This window comes from Haemorhous mexicanus, chromosome 4, assembly GCF_027477595.1.
Source record: "Haemorhous mexicanus isolate bHaeMex1 chromosome 4, bHaeMex1.pri, whole genome shotgun sequence".
Taxonomy (NCBI): Eukaryota; Metazoa; Chordata; class Aves; order Passeriformes; family Fringillidae; genus Haemorhous; species Haemorhous mexicanus.
The window spans coordinates 66837090-66859212 of record NC_082344.1 but is presented as its reverse complement, the minus strand read 5'-3'; the positions used below and the strand labels follow the sequence as shown (position 1 = coordinate 66859212).

The following is a 22123-nucleotide window of genomic DNA, read 5'->3' as shown; positions in this document are numbered from 1 at the left end:
TAATTTTAATGTCAAAATATGAAATTAGTAACAAAATTACAGAAGTTCAAGTCTAGTTACTGTAACCCAGGCAAAGTAGCCCAGCCCTGAATTCCTAAGAGGTATATGACACCAGAAAATTTAAAGTAGAAATGTTTTTAACACAGGGAGCTTTTGTCACACAAAAGAGAACCAGTAAAAACCAAAAGAGGGGTCATGACAGCATGTCAGGTTCTTGATATTCTGTCATACAAAAGAATTTCTATTTTTGAATTAATAGGAAAATGACATATTTCTCTAAATTTATAGAACACGATTGAAGGATAGTTTGTCATTTAAAACATAAGCACTTCAAAATACATTAAATTGCAAGATTTCTTTTGTCTTCCAGAAGATTTAACACCTGTCAAAAGACAGCAGCTCAGATTGAAAATCAGCTCATAAAGTAGATTTCAGGTTAAAAAGTAAAAATTACTGTAGATTCTTAGGAGCTTAAATTCAGTTTTCAGGACTATACAATAGAACTTAATGGCATGAAATACAGAGCTGCAGAGTAAGATTCACAAAAGCAGGTCTAATTATGCAATTTTTTTCTGACTTTTTTTCCATAAGATATCTATTTAGGACAACTTCAGAAGGGCTACAACAACTAATAGCTTAGCTGGCACGAAGTAATTGCTCTTTTAAATTTCACTCCAAGTTGGTATTTGACCTGAAAATCTTGTGATACTGTATCAGCCTTGAACATAAAGTCAAGGGAAAATTTAACCAGGTTAAACAGCTGCTTGGATTTGTCATTTTCTATAGTCCGGATTAGCATGTAAATCACTTCTGGCAACTGGATGGATAATGGCTTTTTTCACAGGTTGTTGTTTTTTTGCTTTGTTTTGCTTTGTTTGTTTGTTGCTGTTGGTCAGTTGGTTTGTTTATTTGGGTTTGTTTGTTTTGTTGGGTTTTTTTGGAAGAGATAAAGGTTTTGCTTCATTCTTGGTGCAGAAGTTCTAGTTCCTCTCTCTCTGTTGCTGGACCCTCCGTCATTGGGGTGCTTTTAAAATATGACCCCTCTCATATGGCAATGATCTAAAAACTTTCAGACAAATCATCAAATAAAAGTAATAATTTTATTGTCCTGGAAGACCATGACCACCCTGAAGTTGGCACTTCAGAAATATTAGAAACAATCCTTTCTTTCTTGCTTCAGCTGGATCTTTTATAACTGAGGACACAGGACATTGATTTTTTTCTTTTCCTTTACAGTGCTCATTCTTTTTTTTTCTTTACATGAAAATATGTTCCCTTACTTGAGGGGAGATACATAAATATATATTCCCTTCGTGAGGAGGATGCATTTCTGATAACTGGGATGCTTACAAATTCAGTAGATAGTGAAGATTTTATTGTCCTGATACAGCTAATACAATAGAGCACGACACAAAGATGTACTTAAGAAAGACACAGAGTTTAAATGCACATGGACAGTAAAATGCAAAGTTCTTCCATAACATTGTCCAAATAATACTAGTGGAGAAATTTTAGAAAACACTTCTATGCTAGAAAGTAAACTTGTCTTGCATAGCATTTTTCAAGCATTTTCAAAATCAATGCTCTTAGAAGAATTCAGGATGACACTGAGGACATGAAGGAAGAGACAGGAGTCAGGTGCCAATTGAATTTCCAGTAATGACAGAAGTGGTGCAAAGTGCTGACAGGTCAAAGGCTGACTTTTCAGCCTTCTTCATCCTGGCTGAACAAGCTGATTGCTTTCAAAAATGAAAATCAAGAGATGACTGCCCACTAGCCTGAGATTGGTAACAAGAGGCTGAATATTACAGTGCCCCAAAGAGTGTATCTGCCCGTTCTCAGGACAGATCATTGTTCTGAAAGATTTAAGCTATTTATTCTGTGACTTGGTGCTCAGTTTAAATTGTTTAGTATAAGCCTTCTTGGCAACCCTCTCTGGATGGTTTCACTTTGACTGTGAAACCAACAATTTCACCACACTTTTGTTATCAACTCTTTCCAGGCCAACTTCTCAGAGAAGGAGACAATTTTTTTTCTGGAGAGCAAGGATAACATCAAATCCAACAGAACTCAGAATAAACTCTGGCAACTATTTTTGCCATAGAGCAATCATGCACTGAACTGTGACCTCTTCCCAAGTAATGCTTGTGTCATCTGTGTCATCCATAACACTGAACTATCTCCAAAAGTCATTGAAGCAGGTTTTTTTTCTGGATAAGCTTGGAGAAGGTCTGTTTTAGACAGTAGACCTTTTAAGTGCTGACTACTCCCTTATTCATTGGTTGGAGTAATGAGATCTTACCAGAAGCAGACCGTGATTTTTCCAGGGGTTCACAGGAGCTTTTAATCAAGCTTGTGGCAGGTGGCATTACCCTAAACAAGGGAAAATGTGAAGTCCATGGCTTGTTTCTCACAGTGTTCCCTAAGATCTGGCACTGTGAGGGCACTTTGAGCATTTGTGTAGTAATGTCAACCTTTAAGTTGTCTCTATGACTTGCAGGAAAAATTTCCAAAAACCTCTTGTGGCCCTGGGGTTCTCACTGCAATGAATGATGAAAGGCTTTAGCATGCATTCTCCTTTTGCACTGCCACCCAGCAGAAGGGTCAAACTGTCTTTTAGCAGCCTTCAAGCCCAAGGCAGTTTCCTCTTCATTACCTCCAATATGGATTGTACACCCACCACATCCAAGACAAGAGTTCTGTCTAATTTAGCTTTTAAAGCAACACTTATGCATAGCCACAGGGTTACTAACATCACTCAGAGATTGCCTTGAACTCATGATGACTCTTATATGCAAAGACACTTCATTATTAAAACCAAAGTTGGTAATCAAACAATAAAACTCCAGAGCAAATGACAGAAAGCAACAGCAGCATGGTACTGAAGTTACAAGTCACCCATTTTAAGGAATGACTAACTGGAGTAGGAGTGAAGGTTGGAATCTGATAGAGCAGTGTAAACTCCTAAGTGGCACAGAGAAAGTGAACAGGGAAATGTATGTTTGCTATCTCTTCTATTACAAGAATGAGCAGGTATCAAGTAAAAATAGCAAACAGCAGGTTCAAAACAACAGCAGATATTTCTTCACAGCAGACAGTTCAGCTGTGAAATTCCCTGCACAGGAGGCTGTAGTTGTTTGAAGCGTGCCTGGGTTCCAGCTACAACTGGACAAGGCAACAGAAGAAAATCCACAGAAGGTTCTTCTAAACAAAGAACACACATCTGGCTCAGGAAATCCCCTCAGCAGATACCCACTGATGGTGCTGTCAGGAATGGGATGTTACTTGTTTGGATTGTCTGATGCTGTGGCTGTTCAGATTGCAGGTCCACATTCTTCCTGATGGCAGTGATTATGTCCAGGGGTTCCCCATGCACATCAGACAAATGACATGAAAGCCATAAGGTACTGCCATTCTTACACGGGGCCAAGGACCACGATTCTCTATCAAAGTGTGACGTGTAAGCACTGCTACAGAGCTCATCTCTTCAGTTTCAGGTGTAGGCTGGGAAAGCTGTGTGGGTTTTATGCTTACAATTGTTAATTAAGTTATAACTTTTAGGCAACTGTCAGTGGAACAGAGCAGACTGATACTAACGCAAAGCAAGTCTTCACATCCCTATTTCCTCATGCTGTTACTGTAACCCCAAGCACAGTCTGAAATCAGCATCAGAGCAGCTGTGCAGTTCAGCACGCTTATGCAACCATGCTGGCTGCTTTTGTATTTGTCAAAACAGATGTTTGTTTTTTAAGAAAAGATCCCATTAATTCTCACAGAAATAAAATAGATTTTCAGATGGATGAAATACTGAATAAAGCGGTATTTAATAAACAAATGGCTTTAATAGTAATTGTGTGCTCTCGTACTTTCAAATCCAAAGGATGAGTGAAAGTTCACCTGATCCAGAAAGCACTGCTTTATCCTGCTGAACGCCCAGACCTGCTGCCAACACCTTCCGTGCAGTGCAGCGCTGCGTGAGAGTCTGGGCTGCGCTGGGCAACAGCGCAAGCATCCTCAGGGTCACTGCCCGGGCGCTTCGGGGACACGCCGGAGCACCTGTGCACCTCATTGTACGAGCCCAGCACCCGCGGGACAGGAAAATGCAGAGGAAGATCTCAGCCGCAGGGCGAGGGAGGCCGGACGGAGCGGTGGCTGCCGGCAGGTGGGAGCGGGCTGCGGCTCCGGCCGAGACCTGGGGTGAAGTTCCTGCGGGGCGGGGGTGCTGCAGCAGCTCTGCCCGCAGCAGCGGCGAGGCCGGAGCCGCCCCCGGCCGCAGCAAGGCACAGAGGGGGATGTAGTCCGCGGGCGGCGGCGCGGGGCTGCCTACACTTCCCAAGGTGCCGTGCCGTGCCGAGCCGAGCCGAGCCGAGCCGCGGCGGGACTGCGGGTGCCGGCACCTGGCGGCGGGGGCGGAGCGCGGCGCGGCCCCGCTGCGCGGCGGGCGGGGACGGAGCTGGAGCCGGAGCCGCCAGCGGGGCGCGGTGACGGGCGGCAGCGGCGGCGGCGGGAGCGCCATGAGCACCGGCACAGGTAGGCGGGCGGTGGGGGGGGTGGTCGGGACCCCCGATGTTTCGGGGCATCTTTGCCGCTGCTCAGCTCGGGTCCGTCTCATTGCAGCACGGGGTGCGGGGAGCGGCAGCCAGATAAAAATTGCTCACCTAAAGCTACCCGAAAATACGAGAATCTGTGTGTGCGCCTGTCGCGGGGGGAGCTGCCGCAGCCTCGGGCGCTGCCGGAGCCTCGGGCGCTGCCGGGCGGGAGGGGCTGCGGACCCGGCGCGGAGCGGGCGGCGGGACCCAGCGCGGGGCTCCGGCGGAGCCGCCCCCGCCCCGGGCGTCCCCCGCAGCCCCGGCCGGAGCCCGCAGGACGGGCTGGAGCGGCCGCGGCCGGGCCGCCCTGGGTCCATCCCCTGCTGGTACCCAGCGGCTCGGGCGTCTCGCCGGCGCCGCAGCCGAGGTGCGGTGCGGGCGGCATCAGCTGGCGCCCCGGCATCCCGGGTGGAAGCACACAGCTTTTCAGACGGGGATATTCGGATTAAAAGCCGGCCTTTTTTGCTGGCCGAGATATTGTGGTGGTAGAGAAGGTGGATATTAGGGATGTGCCACGGAGCCCAAGCTAGGATTGCCGCCCGGAGGAATCCAGTTGCTTAGGGCAATACAAAACTAATTTATCTTGTGATACGTGCAGGATTTGAGAACTGACTTGGAACTGTATTTTTTAAGCGATTCAGCATTCATTTGCGTTGTGTGTCGGCGGGGGGTGGTTACTTCAGAGCACAGCTGATTGCAAAATATTACAGTCCTTAAGGCAAATGCAGGGTTGTGCACAGAGGAGAGGGGACTGTGGGTGGTGGCTGTGTATTTCGTTTGTGAGGGTAACTGTAGTGCTAAATATACGCTCTACCACAACAACAGGGAGAGGCTGAATAGCTACAATTATGTGGTGACTCTGTATGTCAACATGCTTAATCATACCACATCCTCGCACCGAGCCAAAGGGGAGCAAACAGAGAGGAGAACGAGCTCCCGGTTAGGACAGTGAGTGACCTGGGGTCAGGCACCTGCTGCAGATTGCAGCTGAAAGCCTAGTCTGGCATTTCCTCATGTTTGTTGGTGGTGTAAGTGCTTTCATGGGTGCTGATTGTCCACGTCCTCACGTCTGTGGGTGAAACACGTAGTGCTGGTCCTCTCTGTGGAAGTGCCCAGGCCAAGGCAGGTGTGCAGGTGAGAGCAAAGCATGTGTTGCAGGGTGTTTGAACTACGATAGAAATCCCAAGTCCGTTTCCTGTCTTTAAAGAGCATCGGGATAGTTAACAGGGATGGTAACATCTCCTTTGGCCCTGGTGAAATGCCGGGACGGAATCCTCTCCTCGGTCGCCTGGCTGTAATGTTGAACTGAAGAATGTGAAGTACTGAGAAATGTTTAAATTTTATGGCGGTAGAAGTGAGCCTGGTAGAGGAAATATTAGAGTCTAAATTTTTTTCTCTATAATATTTTAAATGTCAATAAATAGAGTCCGAAGTTATAAACCCAGTAGTAAAGTTAGTGCAGAGGAGACTTGACACAATTCTATCTCAGTAATTGCTCCAAACACGGTGTAAATTAAATAGCAAAAAAGATCAGTGCCAAGATAAAAATAACATCCTGGGAAAAAAGAGAGTGGAAAAAAACCCTGAGAGTTCTTAGGTCTCATTTGAAAGAATAACTGGCAGTTTTAGGAGTTTTGCTTTTAAGTATAGGGTTAGCTTTGATCTTTCCAGATTTTGATTTTTTGTGTCTGTGTGGGCTATGTAAACAACCTGCAATCAATTCTCATGATAAATTAAATGTGAGGAGCCCATATCTACTCAGTGAAATCAATGGAAATTTTCCATTAACATTGATGGGTCAAGTATTGTACAACAATTTCAGTGGCACGGTTTGTTTAAAATTGCTGTTCCCAAAAGATTTCCACCAAAATTACTATGGAAAGGCTTTAATTCAAAGTTTGCTGTTTACTCTAACACAAATATATTTCTGGTTCTGCAAAGAAAACAAGGGTGCAGTGGGGTGTTAAAATCAGCCCCACACAAGCTCCAATGAATTGCTGCATGGTTTGGTAATCTAGGACAAATCCCCAATATTTCTTTTACTCTTGAGATGGAGCAAGCAGTTGTGGATCAGCCTTATTACTCCAGAAACTTTTGCTCAGTCTGTGTCCTCTCTTGCACCAAGGCAGCACATCAAGAGGGTTTCAGGCAGTGCTGTGACACTGCTTTGCCACTTTAGCCATAACATTTGGCATTAGATAAGCTAAATGCTTTTATTTGGTAAAGGTGATGTAGTTTGTAAGATATTGATAAAGGTAATACAATTTTAAATGGTTCAATAGTACATGCATTGAGCCATTGCCCTGAAGAATGGGCTGCATACTCATGCTATAATTTTAAATCTAGAAAGCATATGATCATCTGGTATAGTAAGACACAGCTCAGATGCATCATTACATGTGTTGTAATTAGATTTTTCCACACATGATTTTCCTCAGCTGCCTTCTATATACTTACAATTGGTCTTGGCTGAAACTATTTCTAAGAAAAAGCCTATTCACTTCTTTTTATACCTAGGAGAATTTCATGAAATAGTTGTGCTTTTAGGATACTAATGGTACTTTTAACAATTTATAATATGGTTTTCAGTCTAATAATTAAGTTCTTTGCTATCTTGAAACCATAGCAAGAAGAACAGAATAGGTTAAATATTTGAGATTGTGAAAATGAGGTTCTCCTCAATTCCCAGAAATAGGGTAACATGATGTCTATTATTTAAGTGCAAAAAGAGAATCACAGAGCTAATTACATACTAGGTGAGTTATCTTAGATTAGATTAAATTAAATGTCATGACACAAATTCACACAGCTATTTAGTCTTTAAACTATTATATTAAAGGGGCAATTTGATTGCATGGATCAGAGAACAGCTAATGGAGTGTCACAGCCCAAATGGAGCAGGAATGTAGTGGCTCTGGTTACAAAAGAGGCTACTCAGGTTGGTCACACAGGGTCCAGCTCGGCTTGGAGATGATTAATTCCTTTTCAGAGTTCACATGCAACTATGCTGATAAGAATCCTCCCTAGAGACAAAAGTTATGATTGTTTCAGACTATTTTAGACTTAGATACAGCATTTTTCTTTCAGCCCTTTTTTCTGAGCACTGGTAAAAGAGCATTGAATTACTGGACAGGAGCACCAGAAGGTCAGCTTGCTTTGGAGTTTGCCTGCTAATGAACGTATTCACCTTATAAAATGCAATCCTACATGTTTCATAATTAAACAAGAGTAGAGCTCCTTAATTTCATTGCCATTTTAGCCAGGTTTCCCTGAAAAAACCCCAACGACCTGTATTGCCTGATGGTATTTTCTTCCTCTGAGGCTGAATTGCAAAGACACTATTTAATTTCTTAGACTGTAAAAATCAGGAAACTGTGTCTTGGGATTTGTTAAGGTTTTGGAGGATTCTTTACAGCTCTTAAAAAAATTATTTCAGCTCAGTGCATGTATCTTTTAAATGGCAGCATGTTCTTGGATGGTGGAAACATATAGCCCAGTTAGGAGAGGGTGAAGTAGGTTAGAAGAGATTTTCAGGTGGTCACATCAGCTGGTAACTCCTGACTGCAGGACATCCTGTCTCCTGGTGGCCTTCACATGCTGCCTGAGTGCTGCAGCCCATCTCTGGAAAGGTGGATAGTTCTGCTTAACAAAATCCAGACATTTGGCTTTCTGAGTGAGGCCTTCTTCTTGCTCACTTGCCTGTTTTCAGTGCAGCACCTGCCCAGTACTGAGCACCCTTCTGGGCTGGTATCTGTTCCCTTCTGACTGCCCCTGCAGTACAATGTACAAGCAGTATGCTTTCACTTTTGTTCCTCAGCACATTATTGCATATTCAGTTAATCACCAAGAATTATCTTTGACATAAAAACACAGAGGTCTAAGAAATGTAGAGAAAATTGAAAAATACAAGCATGGCTGCTTTTATCTCTCTTCTTCTGTGCTATAGGATGGCCAACATTCAAGGAGGAGTGAAGAAATCCTAATTTTAGTTCTGCTCAATTTGAAAAACAATTCCTGTCTACAAATTATGGCTTTAGCAGTGGAAACTCCTCTTTCCTGACTACTGTTAATTGGAAGCTCATGCTGCATCTTCCAGTCCTGTAGGGGTTTGCTGGTACCATAAACTCACCTTTGGACCTTGGGTTTTCCAACCAAGCACCCAGCACTCCCAATAAAGAATTAAACATAGTTGTGCTAAAAGGGCTTGTGCTGCATGTGGCTGTTAGAAAGAGAGCTCTGTAAGTGCCAGGATGAAAGGGGGCCCAGGCAGCACAGCTGGGTCTCTGCACAGGCCCAGCATCAGGTGGAGGGTGGTGCATGGGCCTTGGAGATTATTGGGCAATTTGCTGGCTTGCTCTCTGCAACCTTAAATATAACCTTAAGGCAAACATTGCTGAATTTATATTATTCCCTGTGTCAAGATCCATTAGCAGTGTGTCAAGGTCCATAACTGTTCCCATCTGAAAGGTTGGAATGTTTTTTTTCACAGCTTATTAGTTGATGTTCGTGCTCTGAAATCTAGATGGAGTATTGTTTTGCATGAAGCGTGGTTACTTATTTTTCCATTTCAGATAAGAAATGTGAGATGAATAAAAACTTTGTTCAGTGAATATTTCTGTAGCTTTAGGAGCCATTTTTTTTTCTCTTTCTCTTTAAAATCAAATCCTTCTACTGGCGTTAGTTAAATTGATCATTAACTATATTTTGAAGAATCTCCTGATCTTATAGGACAAGTTTCTTGATCTGTAGATAAAAGAAAACAAAGTCTAAATGCAGTTGGCCATGAAAAATACAAATTCCTAAATTGCAGGAGATCACTAGTGATGCTTTGAAAATACTTTAATGTTCTTAATTGCAAGTTGGTTTTTTCCAACTTAGAAACTGTTATTTTTAGGTCTAAGTAATGCTGTCATTGTAAAACAGTAACAGATTGCAGTTGCTCCTCATGGTGGATATGAAGAGCAAATGTGTAATCTTGGTTGTTACTGCATAGTAGCTGCTCACAAATACAGCATCCAGTTCCTTGGGAAGTTTTCAAGTATCTCTTCTGTCAGTTCATTTCTAGCATGAGGCACTGTGATACTTTAGAGGAGGATGAAATGTGGTTCTACCTCTTCCCTTTTGCCAAGTTCATTTGTGCTTCAGTGGGGGAAAAAATCCCTCACCTGTACTGGTTTATGGAGTGAAATAGCTGGGTATGGTGTAAGCATGCAGTAGTTGTGTTCCTTCAAGTCTATTTCAGGCAGTGGCAAAGTAAGATTGAATTGCTGCCATACTGCTTACATGGTAAAATTCATGGTGAAGTAAGAGTTAAAGTTTGATGCATATCATATGAAGAACAAGCCACAGAACCTGTTCTGCTGAAGTGTCAGGCAAAAGCTTTTGTCACTTTAAAAAATAGGTCATATACTTCCTTCTCCTCCTAAGTATATGACTTAGAGATTATATGACATAGAGTATGTGACTTAGGATAAAGGGAATTTCAGAAGTGATTCACAAGGCAGTTTACTAGTTGATGTCTAAATATATACTGGGATCTTCTCTGCTGAGCAGCTCTGAGTGGGACTGAATGAATGGGCAGCCTTGTATGCAAGGATTCATTTGGAGAGCTCTTGATCAGAGACCACTTTGGTTTTTTCCTTGACTTATTTTTACCTCTGTCAAGAAAAATTTACTGAGGTACATTTATAAATCCTAGACTGCTGTAAATTTTGCAGTTTAAAATAATGTGAATGCCCTAGAAGTCACGAAAAATACTTTTACACTTTCCTATTTGTTTTTGTCTCAGTTACCTTCATATGCCTTGCTCTGTTTACAAGTTCTTCCCCTCTCTTTTCCTGTTGCTGTTGGTATTGCAAACTCATCTGGGACCTGCAATTCAAATAGGCTTTTCTGTTCTTTACCTTGTAAGGCCCCACTGGGGATATTTGACTGAGTTCAGCTGGGAAGTTTGGCTTTATGGGGTCTTGTAGGGTTTTCTGTGGTGTTTCCTTTGGCTTTGCAATACCAGCAGCATGAAGGCAATCACCTGGTTACAGTTTTAGATGCAACACAGGTGCAGAGGATCTAATCTTTAAGGTCACTTATACAATTGTGTACTGATAGCAAAGGAAACCATAGAAAGGGCTGTGTTGCCAATATTGCCCTTGATGAGAGGAAGATGGGAATGGAAAAGGGTTTGCAGCCCAAGGCCTTAGCTGGGGCACACACGGGAGCAGCTGGGACTGCGTATGTCTGTGCCGTGGGTGTCTGGCACCAGCCCTGGCTCCTCACCCCTGTGACTTGCACATATGCTCTCTGTTCTGCTGTCTGTCAACCTGGCTGTAAGTCAGGCTTGCCAAGCCAGGGCTTTGCCTGTGCTCTGAGCCTGGGTTTGCTTGGCAGCTCCGGCCCTGCTCAGACCAAACTCAACCCTGTGCTCTGCTGCTGGCTTCAGGCAGTGACAGAAACATTCCTGGGTGCAGGTGATGGGTAAGTACTGGTGATAAGGGAGGAGAGTTGTTTTGCACTGACCTTTCCATGACTAATAGTGTAACTGAGCTGTGATGTTCCCACCCACTTTGTCAGCAGAGTGGACCTACCAGGATTGGTGCAGTGAGCATGATGGGGAGAGCTGCTGTGTGCTTCTCTTGAGAGTGTGGCAGCCAGGGAGAGGGCACGGAGAGCTCTGCTCTGGATCCACCTGCAGAAGAAAAGAAAAGACAGAGGGGAATTGAATTGTGTTTTTCAGCCCCCTTGATGGGTGGGTGAAGGGGAGATGAAGCCAAACTTCTCTCATAAAGACATAGAAAAAGGGCAAGAAGCAACAGTCAGGAGTAGCAGGAGGAGTTCATGCTGATTGTAAGGAAAAGTGAAATCCCAGTGATAGTGCTTGAACCCAGGAGGGAGCCAAGAAGGGTAGCAGAGGGGCTGTGAAATCTCCAGCCTCTGAGATTTTCAAAATTTAATAGGCCAGGTTGCTCCAGCATTTGCCAAACTGAAGATGGGCTTGCAGTCAGCTGGATCTCTGGGCATCTGGTCCAAAGTTTTTGGTGGGTATTTGAAACTGTCCTTAACCATGACTGCTGAGCATCTGTTGTGCTGCTACAGAGATCCACAGGCAGATTAATCTTGAATGTTTTGTGTGGCCATTTACCAACCAATCTTCCTGGACATGTTTTGATGCCTCATTCCTGCCTTGGAAAATTGGAGAAAAGTTAGTGTCAGCTGCGTGTATGAACACGGGTAAGCTTTCCTGAAGCAGCCCCCGTGGAGAAACAGGGTTTATGTATCACACATCTCTTGAACAATTGCCTAAAGATGCAGACCTGTCCTGGGGTTATGTATGTGCAGCTGCAGAGCCTCTCAACTGGGACATGGAATTCGGTGTGAAAATCTGGCTTCTCCGCTGCTGAGACTTTGGGAAGTTTTAATTATCATCACCCATCACTGTGAACTGCAGTGTTTTATCTCTGAAACTAGGGCATTTATTTATGTGTCTTTGTACAGAATTAGGTGCAATCATTTCAGCATCTTTGTTCTAACAGCCACAGGTTTTCATGGTACCAAACTGAGGTGACAAGCATCTCACAGATTGCCTCAATGTGTTGTCAGTGAGAGCATAACCAAAGCTTTTCTAGCATCTTCTTTACGTCTGTATGAGCCATGGGACTTTTAGTAATGATAAAACACAATAGAATGTGTTTCAGTTTGCTGACATTTATTGTCATTAGTTCAGATCATTAGACTGTCCAGCTTGGATTGAGTGCTTGTGTGGCCCAGTGGCTTGTTTCCAGCTGTGCCCATTGTCCTGACCTGGGAGCTAACGATGACAGTGGCTGAGTCCATCTTGGTCTTGTGTGTTTTTCAAGATGGTACTAAGGGATCATCGCCTCAGATGATGAATTTTAGCTTCTTTTTGGTAGTGTGGCCTAAATTTCATTAAATGCATAAAGTCAGCTTAACAAAGTTCTATTTATATCTTAACAGAGCCACCCACTGACATTGCTGCAGATTTGGTTGTCTATATTATTAATAGGATTTGACCTAAGACTAAAGCCTCAGTTGTGCTGGGAACCCTTAACTTCTGTTACTGCTAAACTTTGGGGTTAAATCAAATTTCTGGTCTGAAGTCATGTGATGCATTTTCAGAAAAGCTGCTGAAGCAATGGGCACGTTTTGCATTTCTTTCCATGGATCTGTAATTTTAACTTGTGATATGCCTGAGTTTTTTCCCAAGGTCAAAGCTGACTTTTGATGGGAACAACTCAGGCTGTGTCCTGTGAAGTTGATGAGATTGATGTTAGGGGAGTGCTGCCAGCTCTGAGGAAATGCTCGGCTGAGCTTTCTGTGTCTTGTCTCTGAAGCACATAAGGTCTACACAGATCTAGAAGCGTGCCATAGTAGTGCCTATTTTAGAAAGCAGCACGAGCTGCAAATTTAAGTTGGCAGGAGAAGCCTGGCTGTTAAACTGAAGCTGTCAGAAGCTGCCATAATGTTGGTTGGATGCTCGATTTACCTGTCCTGCTAAGAATTAGAAAGATGAAGCTTCTCAGGCCCTTTCTAAATACAAGGGTAAATAGTATTTTTGGAAATATATAGAAATCCTGTATATTGCAGGCAGTCCCACTTTCCATCCTGGTAATTTTGCCATCGTATATGTTTTGTATGGTCATTGATTATGTATTTATTACAGTGATGGATGCTTTCAGTATAGCTGTTTGCACCATGGGCATCAAAAAGCACAAATATTTCAGTTCTGCATTCCATCTTTAATTCTAGTTACTTGCATAAACTATTTTTGAGACAACACTGCCTAAATTATGGGTCAAATTCAGTTGCTAAACCATCTAATCCTCTCCTACTTTTCTGTATAAGTGGTTGTTTTCACCCATATATCCCAATAGTGAGTTGCTTGCAAAAGCAGAAGTGTGTTCTTTCAAGACAATAAAAGGTATTGAACATATCACTTCTCCTGATAGTCCATTTCTGTGCCAGTTACACTGCATGCTTAGAAAATGCTGTACTGGTTTATGTTTTTGTAATAAAAAAATAATTTTCTTTTTTCCCTTTGTGAACTTGTGAATCTGTTTTAAGGAGTTGCACATCCATTGTTGCTTAGAGAGACCTTAGCAGTGGGTAAACAACAAACCTTGACATTTTCAAGGGAGATTCCTACCCTTAGCTTGCCTTGTGGCTCTGGGCTGTGGATCTGGAAGGCAGATCATGTCTCCTGTGCTGGAAGGCAAAGGACTGAAATTTAGATAACCCCTATAAATTTTCTAGGGAAATCATTGTAACTGTGTTGTGGGAAAAAAGTATTACATGGACATTATTTCCACTGCACTGATATTATGGTACCATGAAGAATGAATGCTTACTAAAGAGCCAGACTGGTCATAGGCTAACTGGCATTTCATCTTGGCAGCTCTGGAGCAGTGGGGAGTGAGCACTTTGGGTGGGCAGTAGGAGCTGCACATCCACAAATCCATTGGACAAAATGGTTTAAACAAATCACAAACAAATAAACAAATCACCTATGTGTTCCACTCCTTCCTGTCTCTAGGCTGCTCCCAACATGGCTCTTGAATCTCACTGTCAGTGTTAAAATCTCTTTTCATCAATTTATTTCCACTTTTATTGCATACGTCTTTGTAAGCATCCTGAAATGGTATGGCTTAAAGAAAGCAATAATGCAATAAATGACTGGAAAACTTTTAAATACAAATAATGTAATTATTACAATAATTGCTGTTATATTAAAATTCCCTGTATTTTTTTCCGACTGCAGTTTATATAGTTTGTAAACTATTGGGAGGAGATGTTGTCTCTGGCTTTGTGTCATAGGTAAACAGTTATACTATTTTTAATCTCAAACTAAAAGATAACATCTTATCTTTAGGAAAATTTTGCCATATTTTGCAGGAACCCCTTCCTTTTTTGGTAGGATGTATGATGTTCTCTGATGTCAGAGTTTCTTTTTGGTAGAATTTCATTATGGTATGTTGGTGCTCTTTTTTTTGTAAATATGTTTAGATTTCTAATAGTGTTTTTTGTCAATTGACTGCAGAGCTCTCACAGGAGGAGGGGATTTGCTTGTGCACGCAGAAATGAGAAGAGATTTGTGACTTGTGTTGGGTAGGATTAGTCAAGAGAAGAAGAGTCTGAAATACCAAAGTCTGAATTAAATGTTCCTTCTGTTAGGTCACTCTGACTTTACATGTGTAAGACTTAATACATTTTGGGTTATTTTTGGCATTGGCATGAGTGGCTGACATTTGTCTATAGATGTAAGAGTGGAAATTGAAAGGTTAATTTGTTTGCCATCTTCCCCTAAGTTTTGAAAATAATACCTGGTCCCTAGCTTGTCCAGTGCCTCAAGAAGGGAGGGAAGAGTTGGGCTTGAGAAACCTAACTGTAACAAAGCCAGTTTCCTGCTGCTAACTCCATGCCCCGGCAGCCTAAATATTCCTGCCCTTGATTTTTGTTTCTCTCTGGATCATATCCATGAGGAGATTTCATTTCAAAAAACAACCAAGATTGCAGCTGATGTCATCAGAAAAAACTTCACATGTAAAATACTTTAAAAAAAATCCTTAGAACCTAACCCTGGAATTTATTTTTTTAATTTTTTTTTAAAAAATTTTTATTTTTACATGGTAGGAAAAGGCAGCATGTGCTGGCACCCAAGCCTTGAGCGTGCAGCCCCACCAAGGAATCTGTGCAGCTTGTCCCAGCACTCCCCTGCCAGCAGCTGTCACTGTCACTTGCCAGTTCTTTAAAGCTCTTTAAAGGTGGCATAAGGAGGCAAAGAGATAACGTGCAGCTTTCTCCCCTAGAGACAGGCTTAAGTTAATATTCCCCCAAAGGAATCCATTGTTATGGATAAGCACAGCAAAGTGGAAAAGCTCCAGGTTTCTCTGTGCTCACCCATCTCCCTTTCCCAGCTAGGTAGGGAAGCTGGGGTCTGAGACAGCTTTCCAGTTTTTCAATTTCTGCAGCTTTCATCAGTTACAATCACATGGATTCAGTAGGTAGGTTAGACAATATTTGTGATCCATTCCCGGTCACACTGATAGCACGTGTCAGCTTTTGTATCCCCCAGCGACCTGAAAGCTGAGTTGTTGGGGTGAGGGTTATTTCAGCTCTGGGGGCTGGTACTGAGTCAAGCTTCTTTGCTGAGTATGATTGTCTAGATAAAGGTTACCTGCTCCAATCCACACCTGGCACTCCTCTTCAAAAGACATTGAGACAACTGAGGCCATCGTAAAAAAATCTGGCCAGAGTGCACCGCGTTGGTTGTGTCCTGTTGCTCTGTTTGGAAGCACCAGATTCCTGTGTTCATCTCTTTGTCAGCAGGCTTTGATCATTCCATCATTGCAGAAGAGTGTCACTGCTGGTATAATTTCATTGTTGGGGGAAAGGCGTATGCATGATGGGAACTATTCCAAGCAGAGGTGGAGCAGACAGGCCACGCTGGAGGTGCCTGCTGGGGACCAGCACAGGGTGGTTGTGAAGAACTGTTGCTGAACACACTCCTTCCAGCTTTTTTTGTTGTTAGAACCCTTTTGACACCTCTGGCCTGTGTTCCAGAGGTGTCTCACAGTGGGTTGTGCCTGCACCCCTTGTGCAATGGGCCATTGCAGTCCCAGTGAGGAGTGGCTGTCTGCCCACCAAGTCAGATGAGCCTGCTGAACAGAAAAGTGCAGACAAGTGTTTCTTTGCAGGAATTCCTCAGTGTCATACAACATTATCCTTTAACTGGGTTCACAAGCACAAAAACATGTTTCAGAAGCTGTGTTTTTAAAAGTGCACTCCACAATTTTGATTTTACATTACAGTTTAAGAGGTTCATGAGGGTTCTTTGCAGAGCTGTTGACATGACCCTGCTGCTGAAGCAGCAGCCAGCCCTGCAGTGCCTGTAGGAAAGGCCTGTCACAGTCACAGTGCCTAACCCAAATCACCAGGGTAAGGCCCTGGCAAGCTAAATGTGTCTTACTCATGCCTCAAGAAACCAGAAGTGCTAATGCAAGGGGTGCTGACTTATCAAAGGGCTGCAGCTACATGCAAGAGGATTATTTTTACTGATACATGCTTAGAGTTTGTCAGGCTAATAAGGCTCTGCACATCTCTTGTGAATGCACTGAAAGTTCAGTAGACTTCCTATTGCTCCTTCAGTTTGAAAGGTGCAGCGCTCATCTTTACAGCTTGGAATTCCTTATTTGTACTGCTCATCATAATGTTTTAAAAATTATTCTAAGATTGATTCCTTAAAAGTTTTTGAGATGAATAATCTTCAGGTTTGAGACTAGCTGTACTGCCACGTACATGCCATTGAGGCATCAGGAACTATGTATTTATATAAGAAATAAAATTTCATTCTGTAGTTATTAAAATCTGCTCTGATCTGAGAATTAAAATTTTGAAGAATATTTTCTGAAAAAGTTTGATTCAGATAAGAATATTTAGATCTCAGATTTTCATACTATTATTCAGAGGCCCATTGCAAATACAGCTTTGGTCAGCTTTCTTATGCAGACACAGAAATCAAGCTATTATGCCCTAAAGTTAAACTCCCAGAGCCCCATCATTTATGAATTATTGTGCTGCAGATTGTTAATGGAATATATTATACTGGAAGTTTTATCTGCATCTGTCTTATATAATTTAATGCAAATAAATTGTAGATAAAATATCCTAGGACATGAAATGTTTATTTGTGATAATAGTTCTGTTTGTTCAGCTTGAGGAAACTGGAGGTGAAGTTAAGAGTAAGTACACTTAAAAGGAAGCAAGAAAACAGGTTTTAATTATGATTTAAAGTAAAATAATAGCCAATAAGTCAAAAATAAAATGAATAAAGATTGCTGTAGGTTGCTGCAGTGGTACATTAACATACTAAACTATTTAGAGTGTGACACATTTTCCACATCAGAATTAAACAAATAGCAGCTTAATACGTTAAGTCATTTCAGCGACATCTGCTCTGTCAGTTGCCTACGGGCTGGAAAGTGAAGTATTATAGCAAAAGATCCACTGATGGATCCAGCAGCTCGGGATTTGCTCTGACTGCTGGAGGGCTTGGGGCCAATTCTGGGTCCCTTGGCACCAGCCATGTTGGTGAGCTGCCTTTGGCCCCTGCCTTGGTTGGGTACAAGGTGCTCAGCTGTGGGTGTTGTCGCCACGGTCCCATTTCCCCCACCACAGCCATAAAATCAGGGAGTGGGACAAAGAGCCATTCCTGCTGTTTCCAAGAGGAATATCACTTATTGTGGAACTATTTTTTCTCTTTTTTTTTTTTTTCCTGAATGTTTTTTCCATTCCTTGGGGCTACACTGGTGAGTGAAACTGTCCCATCAGCTCTTCCCAACACCCTGGGAAGGTCCCTTCAAAACTCATGTGGTTGGTGTTCTTTCTCCAAAGCAAGGTATTATAGTATATCTCTAGGACTTAAAATAAATAAAAACATATATTTTTTAAGAAATACTATAGTATAAATTTAGAGAGCATGCAAGCAGAAACCAAAATCTTATGCATATTCCTGAGATCTATAAATTAGGCCATGTTCGTGCTCAAGAACATTAAGGGAAAAATCACAAGCAGTGGCATCCATAATCATAAGCTGGAACAGAAATTGGAGCCTCATTTTTACCATTTGAATTTTATTTATGTTGTTCATACTGGAAAGGGATGAGAAGACTTTATAGAATGTTAAAAACTTCTAATCTTTTTCTGCAACTATGACAACTAGAACCAAATTAATCTAATAAAAAACTAAAGAACAGATTGCTGTGCAGTCACATATCTCTGAGGGATGGTACTTAATTTAAAACAACAAGTGTTTCAAGGCTGTGGTAGAACTTCGAGGGCTTAACAATACTTCTTCTATTGCAGTCAAAACTCCCAGAGCTCCCATATGGAAGAGTCAGCCAAAATTCACAGTGCAGCCAGATTAGCAGTGTTAATCACATTGCATGTTCTTTAAATTGCAAGGAGCCTGGGCAGGGTGTAGAGGCTGGAAACTGGATACCTGTGCAGTAATGCCTGTGATCCTGAGGATATATTGTTAGGTGGGATTGGTATTTATTGTCTCAACAAAATCTCTACTTCTAAGGTGAATTGCAATGTCAAATGTGTAACTTTGTAAGCTGCCTTGGTTTCTTTATATGTTTATTCCATGCATAGATTTAAAAACTGCTGCTCTACTTCTGCTGTGAATTTTTGGTGGTGGGATCATTGATGTCGCTGTGTATCCAGTATTTGGTCTGTAGGGTCAGTCCTCGGGTTAGGCTGCTGCAAATCTACATATTTGTTGTGCCTGGTAACACTGTGGGACAATAAATTAATGATGACATTTACATCTAAAAGAAAGGCATTTATTTAGCCATTTAAGCATGAGTATAATATTAGTTTCTATTATTCTAGAATCCAGTGGTCTAAAGCTATATGTCCAGATGAGAAATATTGGCACCCCCCTCAGGGCATTCCAAGCTCCTTTATGGCAGATCCAGATAGAAGAGTTTTGGTTTGTTATTTAGGATACATGGCACTATGATGGAAGGTGGCTGTGTGAAAAAAAAAAACCTGGATTGGCTGTGAGTTAAAGGTGTTCAGGAGCACTGGACACTGGGTCAGCTTTCAAATGATACAAAATATGGGTTTGGAAGGCTCATTTTAATCACCCCGCTTTAAATTTGTGTCCTCACTCAGCTGTGATGGTGTTTATGTTAGAGAGGGATTTCAGAGAGCTCTGCTTTGCTGTCATGGCAGGGTCCTGGCAGTGGAGGAAGTGGAGCAGGGCTGTGGACAGGCTGGATGGGCAGAGGCTGGAGTACAAGGAGGGTCTGCAGGAGCCAGGCTCCTTTGGGAGGCTGAGGGAGAGCATCAGTGTCCCCATGCTGGCCTGGAGAGAGGATGGACCCAGGCTCTGCTCAGAGGTGTGTGGCAGAAGGACAGGGCTCAACCCCATGGCAGCTTGCAACATGGCAAGTTCTGATTAAATAGAAGAGGAATCGAAATTCCCAGGAAGACTGTAAAGCACTGGAGCAGGGAAAGTGGCAGCCTTACATCCTTGGAGGTTTGTGATTTGGACAGGACGAGGCCCTGGGCAACCTGATCTAGTGGGATCTGTGCTGAGGAGGAGGCTGGACTAAGTGACCTCCAGAGGTGCCTTCCAACCTAAATTATTCTGATTCTAAATATAGCACGTGGGAGTGCTAAACTTAACTTTGGCATGATTAAAATTACGTTTAAAGCTAAAGCAGGACAGCAAGACAATGCTGCTGGGACTCTTGTGCAGCACGTCCAAAAAACACAGGCTCACATACATTTCCAGGGGAAGCTCAGTTATTCTGAAGCACAGTGTTATACCAGAGTTACATGGGGATTTTAAAACCATAGCTGTGCCTCAGAGTGGGTGTGGTGCTTATATGTGCTTTGTAAGAGGTCAGATTTATTTCTGCAGGTCACAAACTGAACAGCTGAATGGATTCGAGGCTCCTAACTCCCCTTCTGTGACAGATAATTAAAAGATCTAATCTCTTGTACAGCTGACCTGAGAATAAATTTCTAATAGTCTGTGGATTTGCTGCACTGCAGAGTATACAGCTTCTCATTATAATTTAATATGTTGTTAGTACAGCTAGAACAATTTTGAGATAGTGTTCTGATTTAAAGTTGAATCTTGAGACTGTTAGTTTCTTTTTGAGTGAATGTCAGAAATATAAGAAATTCCTAGATAGGAGAGGTATAATCTCAGTAGTATAAAACTGTCTGTAAAATGATAGCAAAACATAATGAGAAAAAAAAGCTTTTATTTAAGATAGAGGAATTTAAAGTTTAAAAAAGCAAATTTTATTACATTTTCTAATTATGTCCATAACTAATCATACAACCAATAAAGGGATTGAAATGTGCCAAAGTTGAGGTTTAACATATAAGTATTAAGGCTTTTGAGTAGGTCTGAGTGTGTTTGAAAGGTTTTGGATTTGTGCTTTACATAAAATAAATGTGTGAGTAGAATAATTAACTTTAAAGTGATTGTTATAATTCTACCTTTGTACCAGTCTAATCTCACTGGTTGGAAAGAGAACATACAAAATGAATGGAGAACTCCATCTCAGAGGGATAACAATGAGTTTATTTTCTGTCTTTTTCCAGTTTCTGGTAATTATTAACAGACCAAATATGGAAGTGGGAAATCTGTCTGCTGGAGCATCTTTGGGGGCTGCTGCTGTCGTGCTGGAGAGTTGGGCACTTGGGCTGTCTGGAGGACAAAAAGATGACTTCCAGCAATTTTCATTTACCCTTACTGATGCTAAGTGGAACTCACAGCTGAAATTTAACCTAACCAATTTTTAAATGAGTGTTGATTACACCTGTATGGATATAACCCTAGCAGACTGTCAGCAGTGGGGCTGAAGGCAGGAATTATGTGGCAGATTTGACCTGCAGTTGGAAAGAAAGTTCAGTAGAGTTTAAAAGAAGCGAATTGTCAAGTGCAGCAGAAAATATTCTTGAATTAGAGGTGCAGGGATTCAGCTGTTTTCTGAAGAGCCATACTGAATGGCCTCGTGTTAGTGGTGTATTTCTAAATCAAGATAATATTATTGCTGTGTGTATAGAAAACCTCCTTGACACTATCTTGAAAAAAGAATATTTACCAACAAAATCCTGTAGTTTTAGATGACAGTTGTAGAATGACACAGTATTACTCTTTTTTTTTTTTCAAATGGTTAGCTAGTCATTGGGGCACTTTTGATTATTTTGGTTAAGACAAATAATTGACAGCAGGTATTCCTTGAAAAATTACATTTTCTCCAGAAAATAATACAAAGAAAGGCCTGTTTTGTGTGAATAGCAGGGCCCAAGATAAGACAGAGATCTGCTATTTCTCCACTCTAGAAAACCTGCTGTTGTTCTCTTATTAAAAAAAAGTAGTAGTTGCTGGGGTTTGCATTTCCCCTGGTCCTTTTCTTTCCACAGGACCACATCTGTATTGGCCATCAGTTGCAATGTATTTGTATGCACGGGTTTTCTATTGTTTTACAAATCTTCCCCTAAAAGAGGCAGCTTTGTTCTTCTTTCTTTGTTTTTCTTCTTCTTCCTTTGTTTTTCACTTAGTCTGTAAAGTTTTGATATAAGTCTACATTAAAGATACAGTTTGCACATTTATTTAGTATTTGGTTATACCCTGAGCTTGCATAATCAGCATCTGGAAGTAAGAGTTTGTAACATTTTGAAAGTAATCAGAAAGAGAATTTCTTCTTCCAGTACTTAATTTTAAAGCTAGAGATTAAAGATGTTTCATTTTTATTATGCAATACCACATATTGTTAATTTTTGCCCAAGAGAAATGCTTAAACCATTAAATATTATATCTTTGTTTTGAATAAAATATATTTGCACATTGTTTCATATAAAGTGTTCTCAGTGAGTGATTTTGTTTGGGAGTTACTAACTCTTCTGATAAAATTTGCATTGCTATTGGCAGTAGCATTTCAGGAAGCTTTAGCAAACAATGGAAGGCTGGAGTGTTACCTGTTCTCTCTGTTTGT

At 41.8% G+C, this 22123-nt stretch overlaps 1 protein-coding gene across 12 annotated transcripts in view; it reads left to right on the top strand.

Annotated features, from left to right (window-relative positions):
* The first annotated feature begins 4431 nt into the window (after positions 1-4431).
* The window catches only part of ABLIM2 (actin binding LIM protein family member 2), a 131316-nt gene continuing 113624 nt past the window's right edge, over positions 4432-22123 (top strand). For all 12 annotated transcript variants that reach the window (XM_059845241.1, XM_059845240.1, XM_059845238.1 and 9 more), the window contains exon 1: positions 4432-4530. In XM_059845241.1, coding sequence (XP_059701224.1) covers positions 4515-4530 — 16 coding nt within the window. In that variant the 5' untranslated portion in view covers positions 4432-4514. The remainder of the gene's footprint in view (positions 4531-22123) is intronic.